Source organism: Neophocaena asiaeorientalis, unplaced genomic scaffold, assembly GCF_003031525.2.
Source record: "Neophocaena asiaeorientalis asiaeorientalis breed wild unplaced genomic scaffold, Neophocaena_asiaeorientalis_V1.1 scaffold504, whole genome shotgun sequence".
NCBI classification, from domain to species: Eukaryota; Metazoa; Chordata; class Mammalia; order Artiodactyla; family Phocoenidae; genus Neophocaena; species Neophocaena asiaeorientalis.
In genome coordinates, this window is record NW_020174438.1 from 6,738,618 (window position 1) to 6,751,496 (window position 12,879).

At 48.8% G+C, this 12,879-nt stretch overlaps 1 protein-coding gene across 1 annotated transcript in view; it reads right to left on the reverse strand.

Annotated features, from left to right (window-relative positions):
- Window positions 1–12,879, reverse strand: part of PPFIBP2 (PPFIB scaffold protein 2) — a 153,131-nt gene that overhangs the window by 114,285 nt on the left and 25,967 nt on the right. The window contains exon 5 of the mRNA XM_024757007.1: window positions 6,184–6,281. Within this exon, the coding sequence (XP_024612775.1) occupies window positions 6,184–6,281 (98 nt within the window). The remainder of the gene's footprint in view (window positions 1–6,183; window positions 6,282–12,879) is intronic.

Sequence of the window (12,879 nt, forward strand, 5' to 3'; positions counted from 1 at the left end):
AAAAAAAAAAAAAAAAAAAAAAAAAAAAAAAAAAGATAAAATACAATAAGCAACCATATGCTAACAAAATGGAAAACATTGGTAAAGTACACAAATATCTAGAAAAATATAATGCGCCAAAACTCAATAGAGAAAAAATTAAAACCTGACTGTCCCTAACCATTACAAAAAGACAGTCTTCCAATGAGAAAATCCAAGGTCCAGATGGTTTTACAGGTCAGTTCCTATAATTACAACTATAAGCAAGGATTTAAGGAACAAATGATAATTCCAACTTTACTCACACTCTTTCAGAGATTAGAAAATGAGGCTACAGAGCCATAAAGGAGTGAGAGATGGGCTCTGCCAAGCAAGGGAAGAAAACAGAATGTTGGCTGTTGAATAGGGCTCGCAGCCCCAACTGTGGGCCATTTCGACCTCTTCACACAAAGGGCAGTCTTTGACATCTCAGCCCGCTAGGCACCTCTAAAATTCCACCCTGACTCTCCTCAGGTCAATTTCATAGCCGAGGACTCTCAACCTAAGTCCTGACTGGGAAACAGGTGGCTTTGTTACCAAGGACCACTCTGTGCTGATCGGCCTCGGAGAGGGTACCACAAGACCAACTAAATGTTCAGAGCCTGGACTTAGTCATCAGCCTTTAACACCACAGCTGAAATCATTCATGGGCCAAACTGAACAATCACAGTTTTTTTGTTTTTTTTTTTTTTTTTTTTTTTTTGCGGTCCGCCGGCCTCTCACTGTTGTGGCCTCTCCCGCTGCAGAGCACAGCCTCCGGACGCGCAGGCTCAGCGGCCATGGCTCACGAGCCCAGCCGCTCCGCGGCATGCGGGATCCCCCCGGGCCAGGGCACGAACCCGTGTCCCCTGCATCGGCAGGCCGACTCTCAACCACTGCGCCACCAGGGAAGCCCACAATCACAGTCTTGATCAGAACTTTCTCTGCCCTCACACAGTCGTCTTTAAAAAAAAAAAAAAGCAGACACTAATCAGAGTTGGCAGAAAGGCCAGGGCAGAGCAACCTCTTTGTTTAACTGTTATAAAACACATTCCTCCTAACTATTCCTCATCAATACGTATAGCTCATAGATAACCGCAGGAGTAACCTCCTGCCCCAGCGAAGAGGAGTAAGTGGTCCCCTGGGTCCTGACCAGGGGTTCTCCGGTCCTATTACAGACGCAGCCGCTGACCCCATTAGCCCACAGATGAAGCCCTATGCAAAAATAGCTTATGCGGCAGTTGCTCTGGGCTATCCAGAGGGGTGTAATTAAGCAGTATAGTGTCCAGTTTCGATCATCAACAGTGTAATTCAATTATGGTGTTATTTGTAGGCTGAATCACAGGGACTAATCAGGAGGAAGACCAGATCAAAGGTTAACATCATACTGGAACTTACAACAATGGTCTTTTGTATTAGAAACAAATCATTTTGACAAGAGTCCTGGGTTTTTTAACAGTCACCTCTTCTCAACTTTCTGCTATAAAATTCTTGGGTTCTAATTAAGTACAGTCACACCTGGGATACACTTATTCAGGTTTCAAGAATCCATCTTAGCAAGGAGTTTCACTTCACATTTCTGCTTCATTTCCTACTTCTGCTTAGAAGGCATTTCCTCCTCTCATACCTCCAGAGCAGATGAATGCCTTGAGAAGATGAGGGTCACCATGTTTGGCCCTGCAGGGGTGTACTTGGCACTTGTGTATCAGGATGTCCTCCAAGTGTTCCCGGCCTGGTTGCTTCTACCAGCGATAATCTCTTGCACTATTTACACTGTTTACATTCATTGGAGGACGGGGGCACCTTCTTTGCATTAAAGGCTTAATTACATCAACAGCGGTATCACATGCCCTAAGGAAAGAGTTTTGGAAAGTGAAGAGTAGCCTATCATACTATAGAGTAATTAATAAAGGGAAAGTCCTTGTTATATAGTGTTATGATTATTAATAATCATTATTCAAGGAATTGTGTCTATTTTAGTAGGAATCCCTCTTGTTTCTGCATAAGTGCTTGCTATTTCGGGCATGCAGGAAGCCCATAAAAATTTCTTCCACTGAAATAAGTGTAATTGTGTTTTCAGAAAGTGAGAGAATACAGTCCTCGTGCACTTGCTTGAGTACTTTAACAGATGCAAAAGCAACTGAGTGTTGAAAGTGTTGGTGGTGCTACTTGACATCCTTCCACTTCAAATGAACGAGAGAATAGAAATTTAAAAAGGACGATTTTAATGTTAACACAAAAACGTCACTTCTGCAGGATCTGTGTATCATGATTTGCTGCCACAATCTTCAAACTTTCTTTCAGCTGCTCCACCCTTAAGCAAAGGAGCCCTCACTTGGCAGTCGAATGTGTAAGAGAAGAGAGCAAAGCCACTGTGGCCAAGAGAAGGGGAGGGGGCGGGGGTGGGTGTGGGGATGGGCAAGAACAGGACTGGACCCTCCACCCAGTTAACTCTCTTCTCCTGTAGATGGCCCCACAGAACCCCAGGGCTTGGCTACACTTCGCCATAAAACCAACCCGGGAGTGAATGGAGCCCAGAAGAGGCTCAGATGGCCCTGGACTCAAATTTTAGTTCTGTCATTTACCAGCACTATAGCTTGGGCAGTACTAATATCAACAAAACCAAGAGTAACCTAGACCAGCTGAGCACTTGCTAAGTGCCAGGCACTGTGCTGAGTGCCTTCTTTGCCTTAATTTAATCCTCCCAATAATAGGAGATGGGTGCTGTTATTGCCACGCTTTTATATATGAGGAAACTGAGGCTCAGAGAGGGATTAAGCGATTCGCGCAAAGATTCCACAGCTAGTAGTGAGTGGCTGAGCTGGGATTCAAATCCCCACAGCCCCTCTTAACTCTGCAGTCTACATTAATTAATTACAAAAATCCCTAAGCTCTGTGGCCCAATTTGGCCCAGCCAACTTGAAAATGAGGATGGTTTTAATAATCTTGAGGAAAAGTATCCCACACAAAAGCATTCAGTAATTATCATTCTTTTTATTGCAAATGGCACAGAACATATGCCCTCCAGACACTCGCTAATAACCTCAGTGTTGCATTCTCTGTCAAATAGCTCCCCTCAAACGTCTGTGTGAGCCAATTACTGCGTAAGAGATGGCTCACGGGAGGTGCCAACCACAGACTCTTCGAGAAAATTAGTGATTATTCCAAAAGAATCAGCCAAACAAAGGTACAAGTAGAGAAAATAATCAGCGAAGTTCAGCATGCAGCCAGGTAAGACATAGGCACGGAAACCAGTAACTGCCTCCTAATCAATGAACAGGGGAGCTGATCCACAAAAGTAAATAAAATACACGTGACAAATATCTCTTAAACCCCTGTTCTGCGTTGCACTGAAGATGCAGCAACAAAGCCCCTGTCACCATAGAGCTTACATTCTGATGCATGAGGCACATGATAAAAAAAGAGGCGAATATGAACGTAATGGGTCAGATGGTGATATGTGCTATGAAGAAATAAAAAAAGGATAAAAGGACGGGGCTGATGTGGGGATGCTATATTAGAGAGTGTCAGGGAAGGCCTCGGACACGGTGATATTTCAGTACAGATCTGACCTGAGTGTACTTGGAGGAGAACATTCCAGCAGAGGGGACAGCAAGCACAAAGGCCCTGAGACAGCCAGTGCTAAAGTGAGACGAGCCAGATGGAAAGTGTAGGGGGTGCAGCCACAAAGGCGGCCAAAGGCCAAATCGTATAGAGTGTTGACTTCAGATTTTTTTTTTCCAGATGTTGGGGATAGGAGTTTATTAATTAATTAATTTATTTTTGCTGTGTTGGGTCTTCGTTTCTGTACAAGGGCTTTCTCTAGTTGCGGCGAGCGGGGGCCACTCTTCATTGCGGTGCACAGGCCTCTCACTATCGTGGCCTCTCTTGTTGCGGAGCACAGGCTCAGTAGTTGTGGCTCACGGGCCTAGCTGCTCCGTGGCATGTGGGATCCTCCCAGACCAGGGCTCGAACCCTTGTCCCCTGCATTAGCAGGCAGATTCTCAACCACTGCGCCACCAGGGAAGCCCGGGACTTCAGATTTTTATCCTGAGATGGGAAGCCATTGAAGAGCTGTGGGGAGAGTGATGTGATTTGAATATTCTGCCGCTCTGTGGAAGACAGGCTACAAGGGGGCAAGAGCAGAGCAGAGACTGCTCAGAGACCATGCATTAATCTTGAAGACCCCAGGCAAGTCTAGAAGGCATGCACAAGCCTTAGCTAGACAATGAAAACTACAAAACACAGATGGGTGAAATAAGGACCTGAATAAATGAGAACTCCACTGTGTCCCTAGAAAAGACTTAGCGTGGTAAAGACTTTTTGTCCCTCATTAATTTATCAAGAGCTAATATTTTACAGTCTTACTATATGCCAAGCTTTGTTTTAAGCACCTTACACGTATAAGCACAGCAACCTTCTTAGGTGGGTTCCATTATTATTCCCATTTTAATATGAGGAAACGGAGGCATGGTTCATGCAGGTAACTTGATGCAGAGCTAGGATCTGAACCAAGCAGTCTGGCTACAGATGCTCCCCCAACTAACCCACAAAGAATGCCTTGGAACATCTTAGACCACCTCTCTGCAAAACTCTCATGTCTGTTCCAGAGAAGTCTGGGGAACCCTTCCAGAAGAAGCCTGCCAGGGTGGAGGCCTAAGGAAATGGGAGAAGGAGGGAGCATGTAGTACTGGAAGGGAAGAAGGATGGGTGCTCCGGGTTCCACACGACCCACACCAGGGCCCGCCCTCCACACCCACTGCAGAGCCCCAACCGAGGCAAGGCCCCGAGGGTCCAGACGTGTAGTCCTCTCCCACAGACAGAGGGGATTTTGCCAGAGACTTTGTCATTTCAGGAATGGCTGTGTGGGGAAATTAGGAGGCAGGAGGAGGAACTGACCTCACACAAGGCTACCTTCTTTAGGCGGTGTCCCATTTATCCGTCCTAGCCATCCAAGAGCTCTGCTCATTCCAGGGGCTCGCAGAGTCTCTTCCTTGCCCCTTGGCTGGGGGCTCAGCAGTGCTGACAGCCTGAGATGGTCTGAGAGTCTGACCCTGTGGCTCTGATCTCAATGCACAGGGGGCCCCGGAAGCTTCCAGATGCGACTCTCTGAAAGGACTGCTAGGAAACCCATGCTCTTGGCCATTTCCTCTCAGTAGGGCTTCAGGGACCCTGATCTAGAGCAGGACATCCCAACCTCTGGAGCCTCTGAAAAGTGGGATGTTAGTTACGGCCTTCCAAGGACCCTTCTGTCCACTGAGAAATTAAGAGCCTGACAGATGACAGCTAGAACACGTCCTCTATCCCAGGTGCAAACACCCAGAGCCCTCAGTGTGTCAGGTGTATCTGCAGACGGAAGGAAAGGCAAGGGGGCAATGCCCGGTGCTCTGTGCATGCCCTGGGCTCTAGCCACACTCAGCCCAAACCTTCTTCCCGCAGCCCTAGCTCCATACAATGAGGAGCAAAGTCCCAAAGAAACACACCCAGTCAACAAATAAGGCCACCGACCTGTATCAGGTAAGGACAGAAGGAAGGCCTGGGGCCTGCAGGGAAAGATTTCCAACAAATGACAGGCTTATTCTAACCAGTATGGGCTTCCGTTGCCCCCATCGAGGAGTTAATCAGCCCAAACAGCCCACTGGCAGTCCTTTCCAATTAACCAGTTTTGCTGGATCTCTTCTAGACAATAATCCTAACTGGCTAAGGCAAACATGAAGCCAAACAGTTACGATGGATAAAAAACATATAGAACATTCTTCAGGTGATTAGGTGAATCGATACGAAACTGCTTCCTGACTCTCAAACAAACTGGAGACCAGCCAGGAAAGGGAGCTGACACCAGTGCTCGGGGCAAAGTCTGCGAGATTGCACTGCGAGCCGTGATGTGCTCTGAAAACTTGACGATAAAATCAATCTCACGGCACCTGTTGCAGCCAGGATCCAAACTGCGATACAGTTATACAGATGCTAAAAGATGGCGCATGTGTGCTCTCCACAGGGCCCTAGACTCACACCAGATATCAAAGAGTCCAAGTCTGCGCTGCTGAAAAAGAGATGGCACACACAGTAGAAGAAAAGAAGTCCAACAGGGGCCTTCTCTCTGCACCCAAAAGAGAAGTCCAATGAGAGGAAACGGTTTCTCAGCGCGGAGGATGAGCTGTGGGTTGCCAGGACCCCTGACCATACCTGCAATGATCCCGTCCATCTGCTCCAGGGCAGCTTCCAGCACGTGACTTGCATCAGAAGCCATGAGTCCTTTTCCCTGCTTAGTCTCCTCCTTCTCACTGAAAATTCAAATACAGAACAAAGGAAAAATTACAGGGTTCCACATTACGTACCCAAGACCGCCAAGCCCTCTCAATTCCACCATCACAACCGCTCTCTCATAGGAATCTCGGTAGCCCACGTGTGGTTTCTGCCATCTCCATGGCTTCGCCCTCCAGGCACAAGTGTTCTTAATCCATGAATCTTCAGCATGTGCTTGTGTCATGAAAAGCCACTAGGGCTCTCCGGAGTGACCTGCAGCAGCGAGACAGCGATTGCCACTCCTACCATCATTACAGTCACGGCTCCAGAAGCTCCAGCCACCCCTGGGGGAGGCTCAAGGCTCCCCTAAGGCTGGGGAAAAGAAAGCCGGGATGTGCCCCGCAGCCGTGGGTCGCAGCAGGCGTTGGCGGTCTTCTATCTGCATTTGTCTCACACCTGCAATGCTCTCCTTGGGCAGGTGTGACCCAGGCTGAGAGGCCTCAACTGCAGCTTTCACTTCTCAAGTGGGCTAATGGGCCCCATCTAGGAAGGCTGCAGGCGCGCTGCTGTGGGGAGAGTACCGTCCCTGGACCCAGGAGCACTGTCTCTTACCATTCTAGTTCTGCTCCACCCAGCACCATTCAAGGTACATAATCCCATCTTCCCAGGGCTGGAGAATTTCTCCAAAAATACACTGTAGCCGCTCCCCTAACGCTGAGTCTCCCTTCTAATGGCAGAGGTGGTAATTGGTTCCATCTCCAGACGGCTCTGCCTCTTAGAAAGGTCTTTCAGCTCAACTGTCTTCTTATAGCCTCTTCTCACTTTTCTTGCTTCCCGCCCCCTTCCTGGGTGGCAGGGAGAGACTGACACGACAGCACTTGTAATCCTAAGAAGAGGCTTAGCTCACGTCTGTGAACTGGAGGCCTAAGTGCGACGGAGGAAAGAGGCAGAGCTCCTGGACCCAAGGGTGGCACAGGTCAGGGAACAAGGGGTTCTGCTGCTCATCTTACCCATGAAGTTAGACCTTTGGAGTGAAGAGAGGAAAGTGAGCAACTACCGGAAAGTGGCTTTGGAGATGCTGTGGATAAGAATGTCAGGACCACAAAGAACCACACTGGACGGCACCAGGTAGGAACAGTTAAATACCCTGGGTTCAAAGCCAGCTCTGCCATCTACTGTGGGATCTCCAAACCTCAGTATCCTCATCTGTAAAATAGGGATGATAACAGCACCTAACTCACAGGGTTGAGGTCATGGTTAAATGAGTAATATTTCATTGAAAATGCATGTCTTGCATGTAGTAAGGGCTCAATAAACTTCAGCCTTTTTTTTTTTTTTTTTTTGCTTTTTAAAGTGAGGAGATAATCTCAGGATGTATTTGTGCCAGGATAGCTCACCGGATGAGGGACTTTAAACTAAAATGGGGTAGGTTCCGGGAGGGAGAACCCAAAGAAGCCCAAGAGGCTGGTCCTTTGGAGGAGATAAGCACGCAAAGAAAGATAAGCTATGCGTGTGGAAGGGGAGGGCGTGACTCACAGGTGCAAAGGCCCAGAAATGGTCAGAAATGGGCGCTGAGCCGCAGCAGTGCAAGAACCGCCACGCTATCAGCTCAGGGGAGCAACCTCAGAGCTGTGGCAGGAACCAGGCAGGGCTGCAAATAGGAGCAGCCCAGACCGCTACAGAGCAAGTGTGGGCGCAGATCTCAGGGTCCGAATAGAAGCAAGCCGGGGAGGGGAGTGTGGGTGGAGAAGAGGCAGCAGGACAAGGGGAGGTAGCAGAAGGGGGGCAACATTCAGCACATGCACATCTGCTTGGCCATATGGGGTATTAAAAGTCTGAAACATGTCCTACCCTCTGAGGACTTCCCAACCGCTCCCAGCAAAAAAAAAATCCAAAGTCCATACTGTGACCTAACGGAAGCAGCTCGGCAGGATCCGGCCAGGCCAACCCCACACGGCCCTCCCCCTCGATCCCCATGCTTCGGCAGCCTCCGTCCCTGTCTGCTCCCCCAGGACTCCAAGCCCCCTTTCCTCCTCTGCAAGTGTGTACCTGCTGTCCCTCTGTCCTGAGCTCACGTCCCCAGCTCTCTGGACGGCTCATCAGGCCTCAGCCTTCGGGCCTCAGCTCTGAAGTCTCTTCTCAGAGACGCCTTCCTTGCATGCCTGCATCTAAAGCAGCCCCTTGACAGCACAGCGGTTCCAAAGAATCTCGTCCATCTACATTTCCTTGCTAACTGGCCTTGCTCACCCCAACGTGCCCGGTGCGTAGCAGAGTGACCGGCACAAGGGAGTTTATGAGTAAATACTTGTGAATAAAAGATGGATCCATGTGGCCAACACGGCCTGAACCCTGTTGTGCTGGACACTGGAGGGAATATTGATAAATCAGGCCTAATCCCTGCTCCCATGGACCATGCAGTCTAGTGGAGACGACAGAAGTATGAACAAATAATGATGACACAGTGTGAGGTATGCTGATAGAGGCGGGTACGCAATTTCCCTGGGCCTTAAAGGATGGGTAGGAACTTTCTCAGTAGACAAGGACGATTCCAGGCAGAGGGGGCAGTGCATGAAAGGCAGGAAAACATGTAAAGACAGGATGTAGTTGGCAAATGTCAGAACGGTTGACGAAATTATACAGGAGTATCCGGCTGCTCACCATGAGTCAAAACCCTCCACGGAATTCACTTCAGCGTGATAAGGGCGATTAACGAGAGCAGCTTGGGAATTACACCCACGGCTTCAGGGATCTGGACGCCCGTGCTTGGCAACTCGAGTGGCCTCAGATGCAAACTTGATAGAGATTTTTAAAAAGAAAGATCTCATATTTCAGCAGACTGGCTCCACTGGGGGCCTTAGTACCTGGGTGAAAGCTAAGAGGGCAGTCAGAAGGTGGTGAGCCCAGAGGGCCCAGCTAGGCCCCCTGCAACAGAAGGGCCATAAAAGATGACCCACGGGCCCTCTGCCCGAGGATGAGTTTGTACTTGGCAGATAGCAAGTCGGGTGGATCCGTAGGAGCTGGTGAGAAGTGAAACATGAGTCACAGGTGTATCATCCTTATGGCCCAGGACCTGGGCCAGTAAGACTGAGCGCTCGGGAGGCAGAACCTGCTTTGGGCGGCTGAGGAACTCAGCTCTGGGTCTGAGGTGATGGCAGGATGCAGGGAGAACGGGCTCTGCCAGCCTCTGATGCAGAGCAGCTATGAGGGGTCAGTGGTGTGGGGTACAAGGGGGACCGCTGAAAGGCCAAATATGCCATAGGAGCTAGGCCTCCAGGCCCATCTGTGAACACGGACACTCTGGAGTAGGGAAGCCACGATTCCATTCACCAACCATTCCCATTCTGGCAGCTACAGCCATTTCCTTCCCTCACAAGGTTAGAGCTCCCCATCAGTAACGCACCCCGGGACAATCAATCCCTGCTTTCAAGGAACTGGGGGTCCCAGAGGCAAACGTGCGATCCGGCTGCACTCAGTGTATCTGTTCATCCCCACAGAGACACAGCACCTCCCTCGGGAGCCTAGGTTCACCGGGGATGTGAGGCTTAAGTGCACAAAGCACCAGAAGCTGCGTGCGAGGAGGCCCCTCGCAGAGGAGTAAGGTGACGAGGCTGGGGGGGGAGGCACATCTGGAAGAGGCAGTAACCCAAGTGCTGGGAAAGAGAGCAGGATCCAGTGCAAACTCCAAAGGGGCGCGTGAAAGGCAGGGCAGCCTCTAAGCAGGTGGTGGGGAATGGAGGTGAAACCAAGTTCTTCACCCATGAGAGGGGAGCGGCGGCAGCCACCCAGGCTGGAGAGCAGAGGAGCTGAGAGTGTGCCCTGGGGACTTGAAGGGGGGGCGCCCCACCAGCACAGGAAGGAGAGGAGCAGGTAGAGGAGGACGCGGCGCTCTTAACACGCTCAGTCCAGTGACAGTCGTCGTATTGGCCGAAAGCGGTTTTCACTCTCTGTGGACACTTGGACTATTAACACAGCCCTGCATTTGACCCTGACGAGCAGGTAGCCTTCTCAAACCAAGAAACTGGCTCACCCCGAGCCGCAAAGATTAAGGTAGGTTGTTTAAGGAAAGAAAAGGTGTGGTCCATTCTTCATGCATCCTTCCCCTCCCCCACAGGCCTCTCTAGAGGCTGTCATCTGCCCACCTGTGAAGGTACCTGATGCTGGGCCCCCCTAATACAGGGCTTGACCCTCCTCTTTGCTACCAGCCAGGGAGGAAACAACCCTGCAGCTGTGAGACCAGCCAGCGAGGAAGGAACAGCCACGTTTTAGAAGGACAGTGTCTGTGAGAGGTGTCAGAGTCACATGATCTGCGTCATACAGAGGCTGGTTTGGCACTTTGAATCTGAATAGGAGGCACGGTTAGGTGAAGTTTAGAAAGTGAGCCACAATTAGTCACCCATCACCTGGTGGACTCTAAGGCAGTAACTTAGATACGGTATTAACTACCCCCATGCTCAGCAACAGAGAATCAGAAGGAGGCAGGAATGGCTGACTAAGTAAGTCTTGGGCAACTAAATCTTAACTTGTCCCACCCACGCTGAAATGCAAGCTTCCATTCCATTTTATAAACCACTTTTCTCTCACTAAAAGTGGTTAGGGATGCAAGTGTTTTGGGCAGGCTCGGACTGTCCTGGATGGAGGAAGGAATCAGGAACAGATCTAGAGTCCCTGGTACCCTCCAGGGTCTCCTGCCGGGGCTGCACCTCAACTCCTCACAGCTGCAGCCAGATGGGCGCCCGCATTCCTGCGTAGAAAGCAAGACCTGGGGAAGGAGCCCTCAGCCAAGAACCCACCACCACCAAACTCAGACTCATCTTAGACCTCTCCTGGCCCCAAATGGTCAACAGGTGGTAAAGAAGTATCACCACATCACAACAAAACGAAGACTCTTCCCCACAATTTACTGGTCACCCATAAACCACAGGGGCTCGTTCTTCAAATGGTTATTTAAAGGAATACCTGTTTTTATCCCTAAGCTGAGGAGATGGCCTCTTAAAAGGATATAGGAAAAAAGAAAAAAAGGATATAGGAAACATCTCTTTGGGATAGTAGAGCAAGAAGCCATTTTCAGCATTACAAAAACAATAATAAAGATGGGGAAGACATACAAAGAAAATTGATGGCAGTGCCTACATTCTCAATCACATCCCATATCGACCAATATTGACCTTCTTTTTAAAGGACAAGTAAGAACATAGGGTTTATAGCCAGACTGTCTTCAGTTAAAACCTGGCTCTGCTGCATAATGGCTGTGGGTCTTTAAAGAGATTACTTAATCTCTCTGAGCCTCAACTGTCTCATCTGTAAAATCAGTATAAAACCAATCTCATTATGGGCAAAAGTAAACAAGAGGTAGAGCTCAGATAAATATAGGAGATTGAAGTCAAACGTCTACTTTAGCTACCCACTGAAACAAGAGGAATTTATTTTGAAAGACATAAACCCACAGGAACATGGAGAATGTGATAAGAGACATAAGGGTGATGCTGGGGCGACAGCTATGCAGCAAGCAGAAAAGGGCAGTTGGTCCATGTTGGAGGGCTTCCAAAGGCTCTGGGAGAGATTTCTTTAGTAATAGGAAATTAACAGAACACCTGATGCCTCTGAACATCTTAAGAGATCTTATACAGTTGGTGAAGAATTTGTTTAATTCCATGATAAGAAAATAGCAAACCAAGCAAATGACAAAAGAACTCCGAGGAAACCAAAAAGTAAAAATAATCTTCGTCCTTACAATAAAACATCACAAACGTGTGGATTTAACAGAAATTGCACTGGCAGGATGGGGAGATGGAAAAGTCCTCGTGAGTGGTGGGAACAAGGTTGGAGAGAGAGCTGATTCCTTATCTTCTAGGGTGGGAACTCAGAAGTCACTAGATAACGACAACTGAAAAAAAGTAATAAAGTAGCAGAACAAGCCACTTTCCCAGTCATATGGATAAAAATACTAAAAGAGTTTGAAGTGGCTGCACCTGAGGAAGAGCAATGGGGGTGGGTACTACTTTAACAAATCATATACAATTATTTGAGCCTTTAAACTCAATATATAGTAGTGATAAAAATAAAAACAATCAAAAAGATTAAAAGAGATAAAATGTGTGGTGTGCCTGGCACAGAGTCGAGATTTGATTAACGTGCGCTCCTTTCTCCTCGCAGCTACTGTATTATTGGGCAGGTGTCTGTTAGCTATCTGCTAAGAGTTTATCCAACATTATCTCACTTAATCCCTCGTGCCACTTAGGAATTATTCTCCCCCTTTACAGAGGAGCAAACAGATTAAGCAACGTGCCTGAGGATGGGCACTGTTCTTCCTCCCTTCCAAATTTCTTCGGAGACAGGAACCCAGTGGAGGGTTTTGAGCACAGGAGGGTCTAACTTACCCTTTAAAAGGATCATTTTGGCTGCTGCTTGAACTGCGTGCGGGTGGGGAGGGTGGGGCGGTGCAGCAGTGAACACAAGAAAACCAGGCAAGAGATAAAAGCAGCTTGGACCACAATGATTATGGTAGATGTTCTATGAGGGCGAAGCCAGTAAGTTCTACTGATAGATTGGGCGTGGGCATGAGAGAGATGGGTGAAACATGATTACAAGGCTTTTGCCCTGAGCCCCTGGGAGAGCGGGGAGAACTGCAGGAGCAAC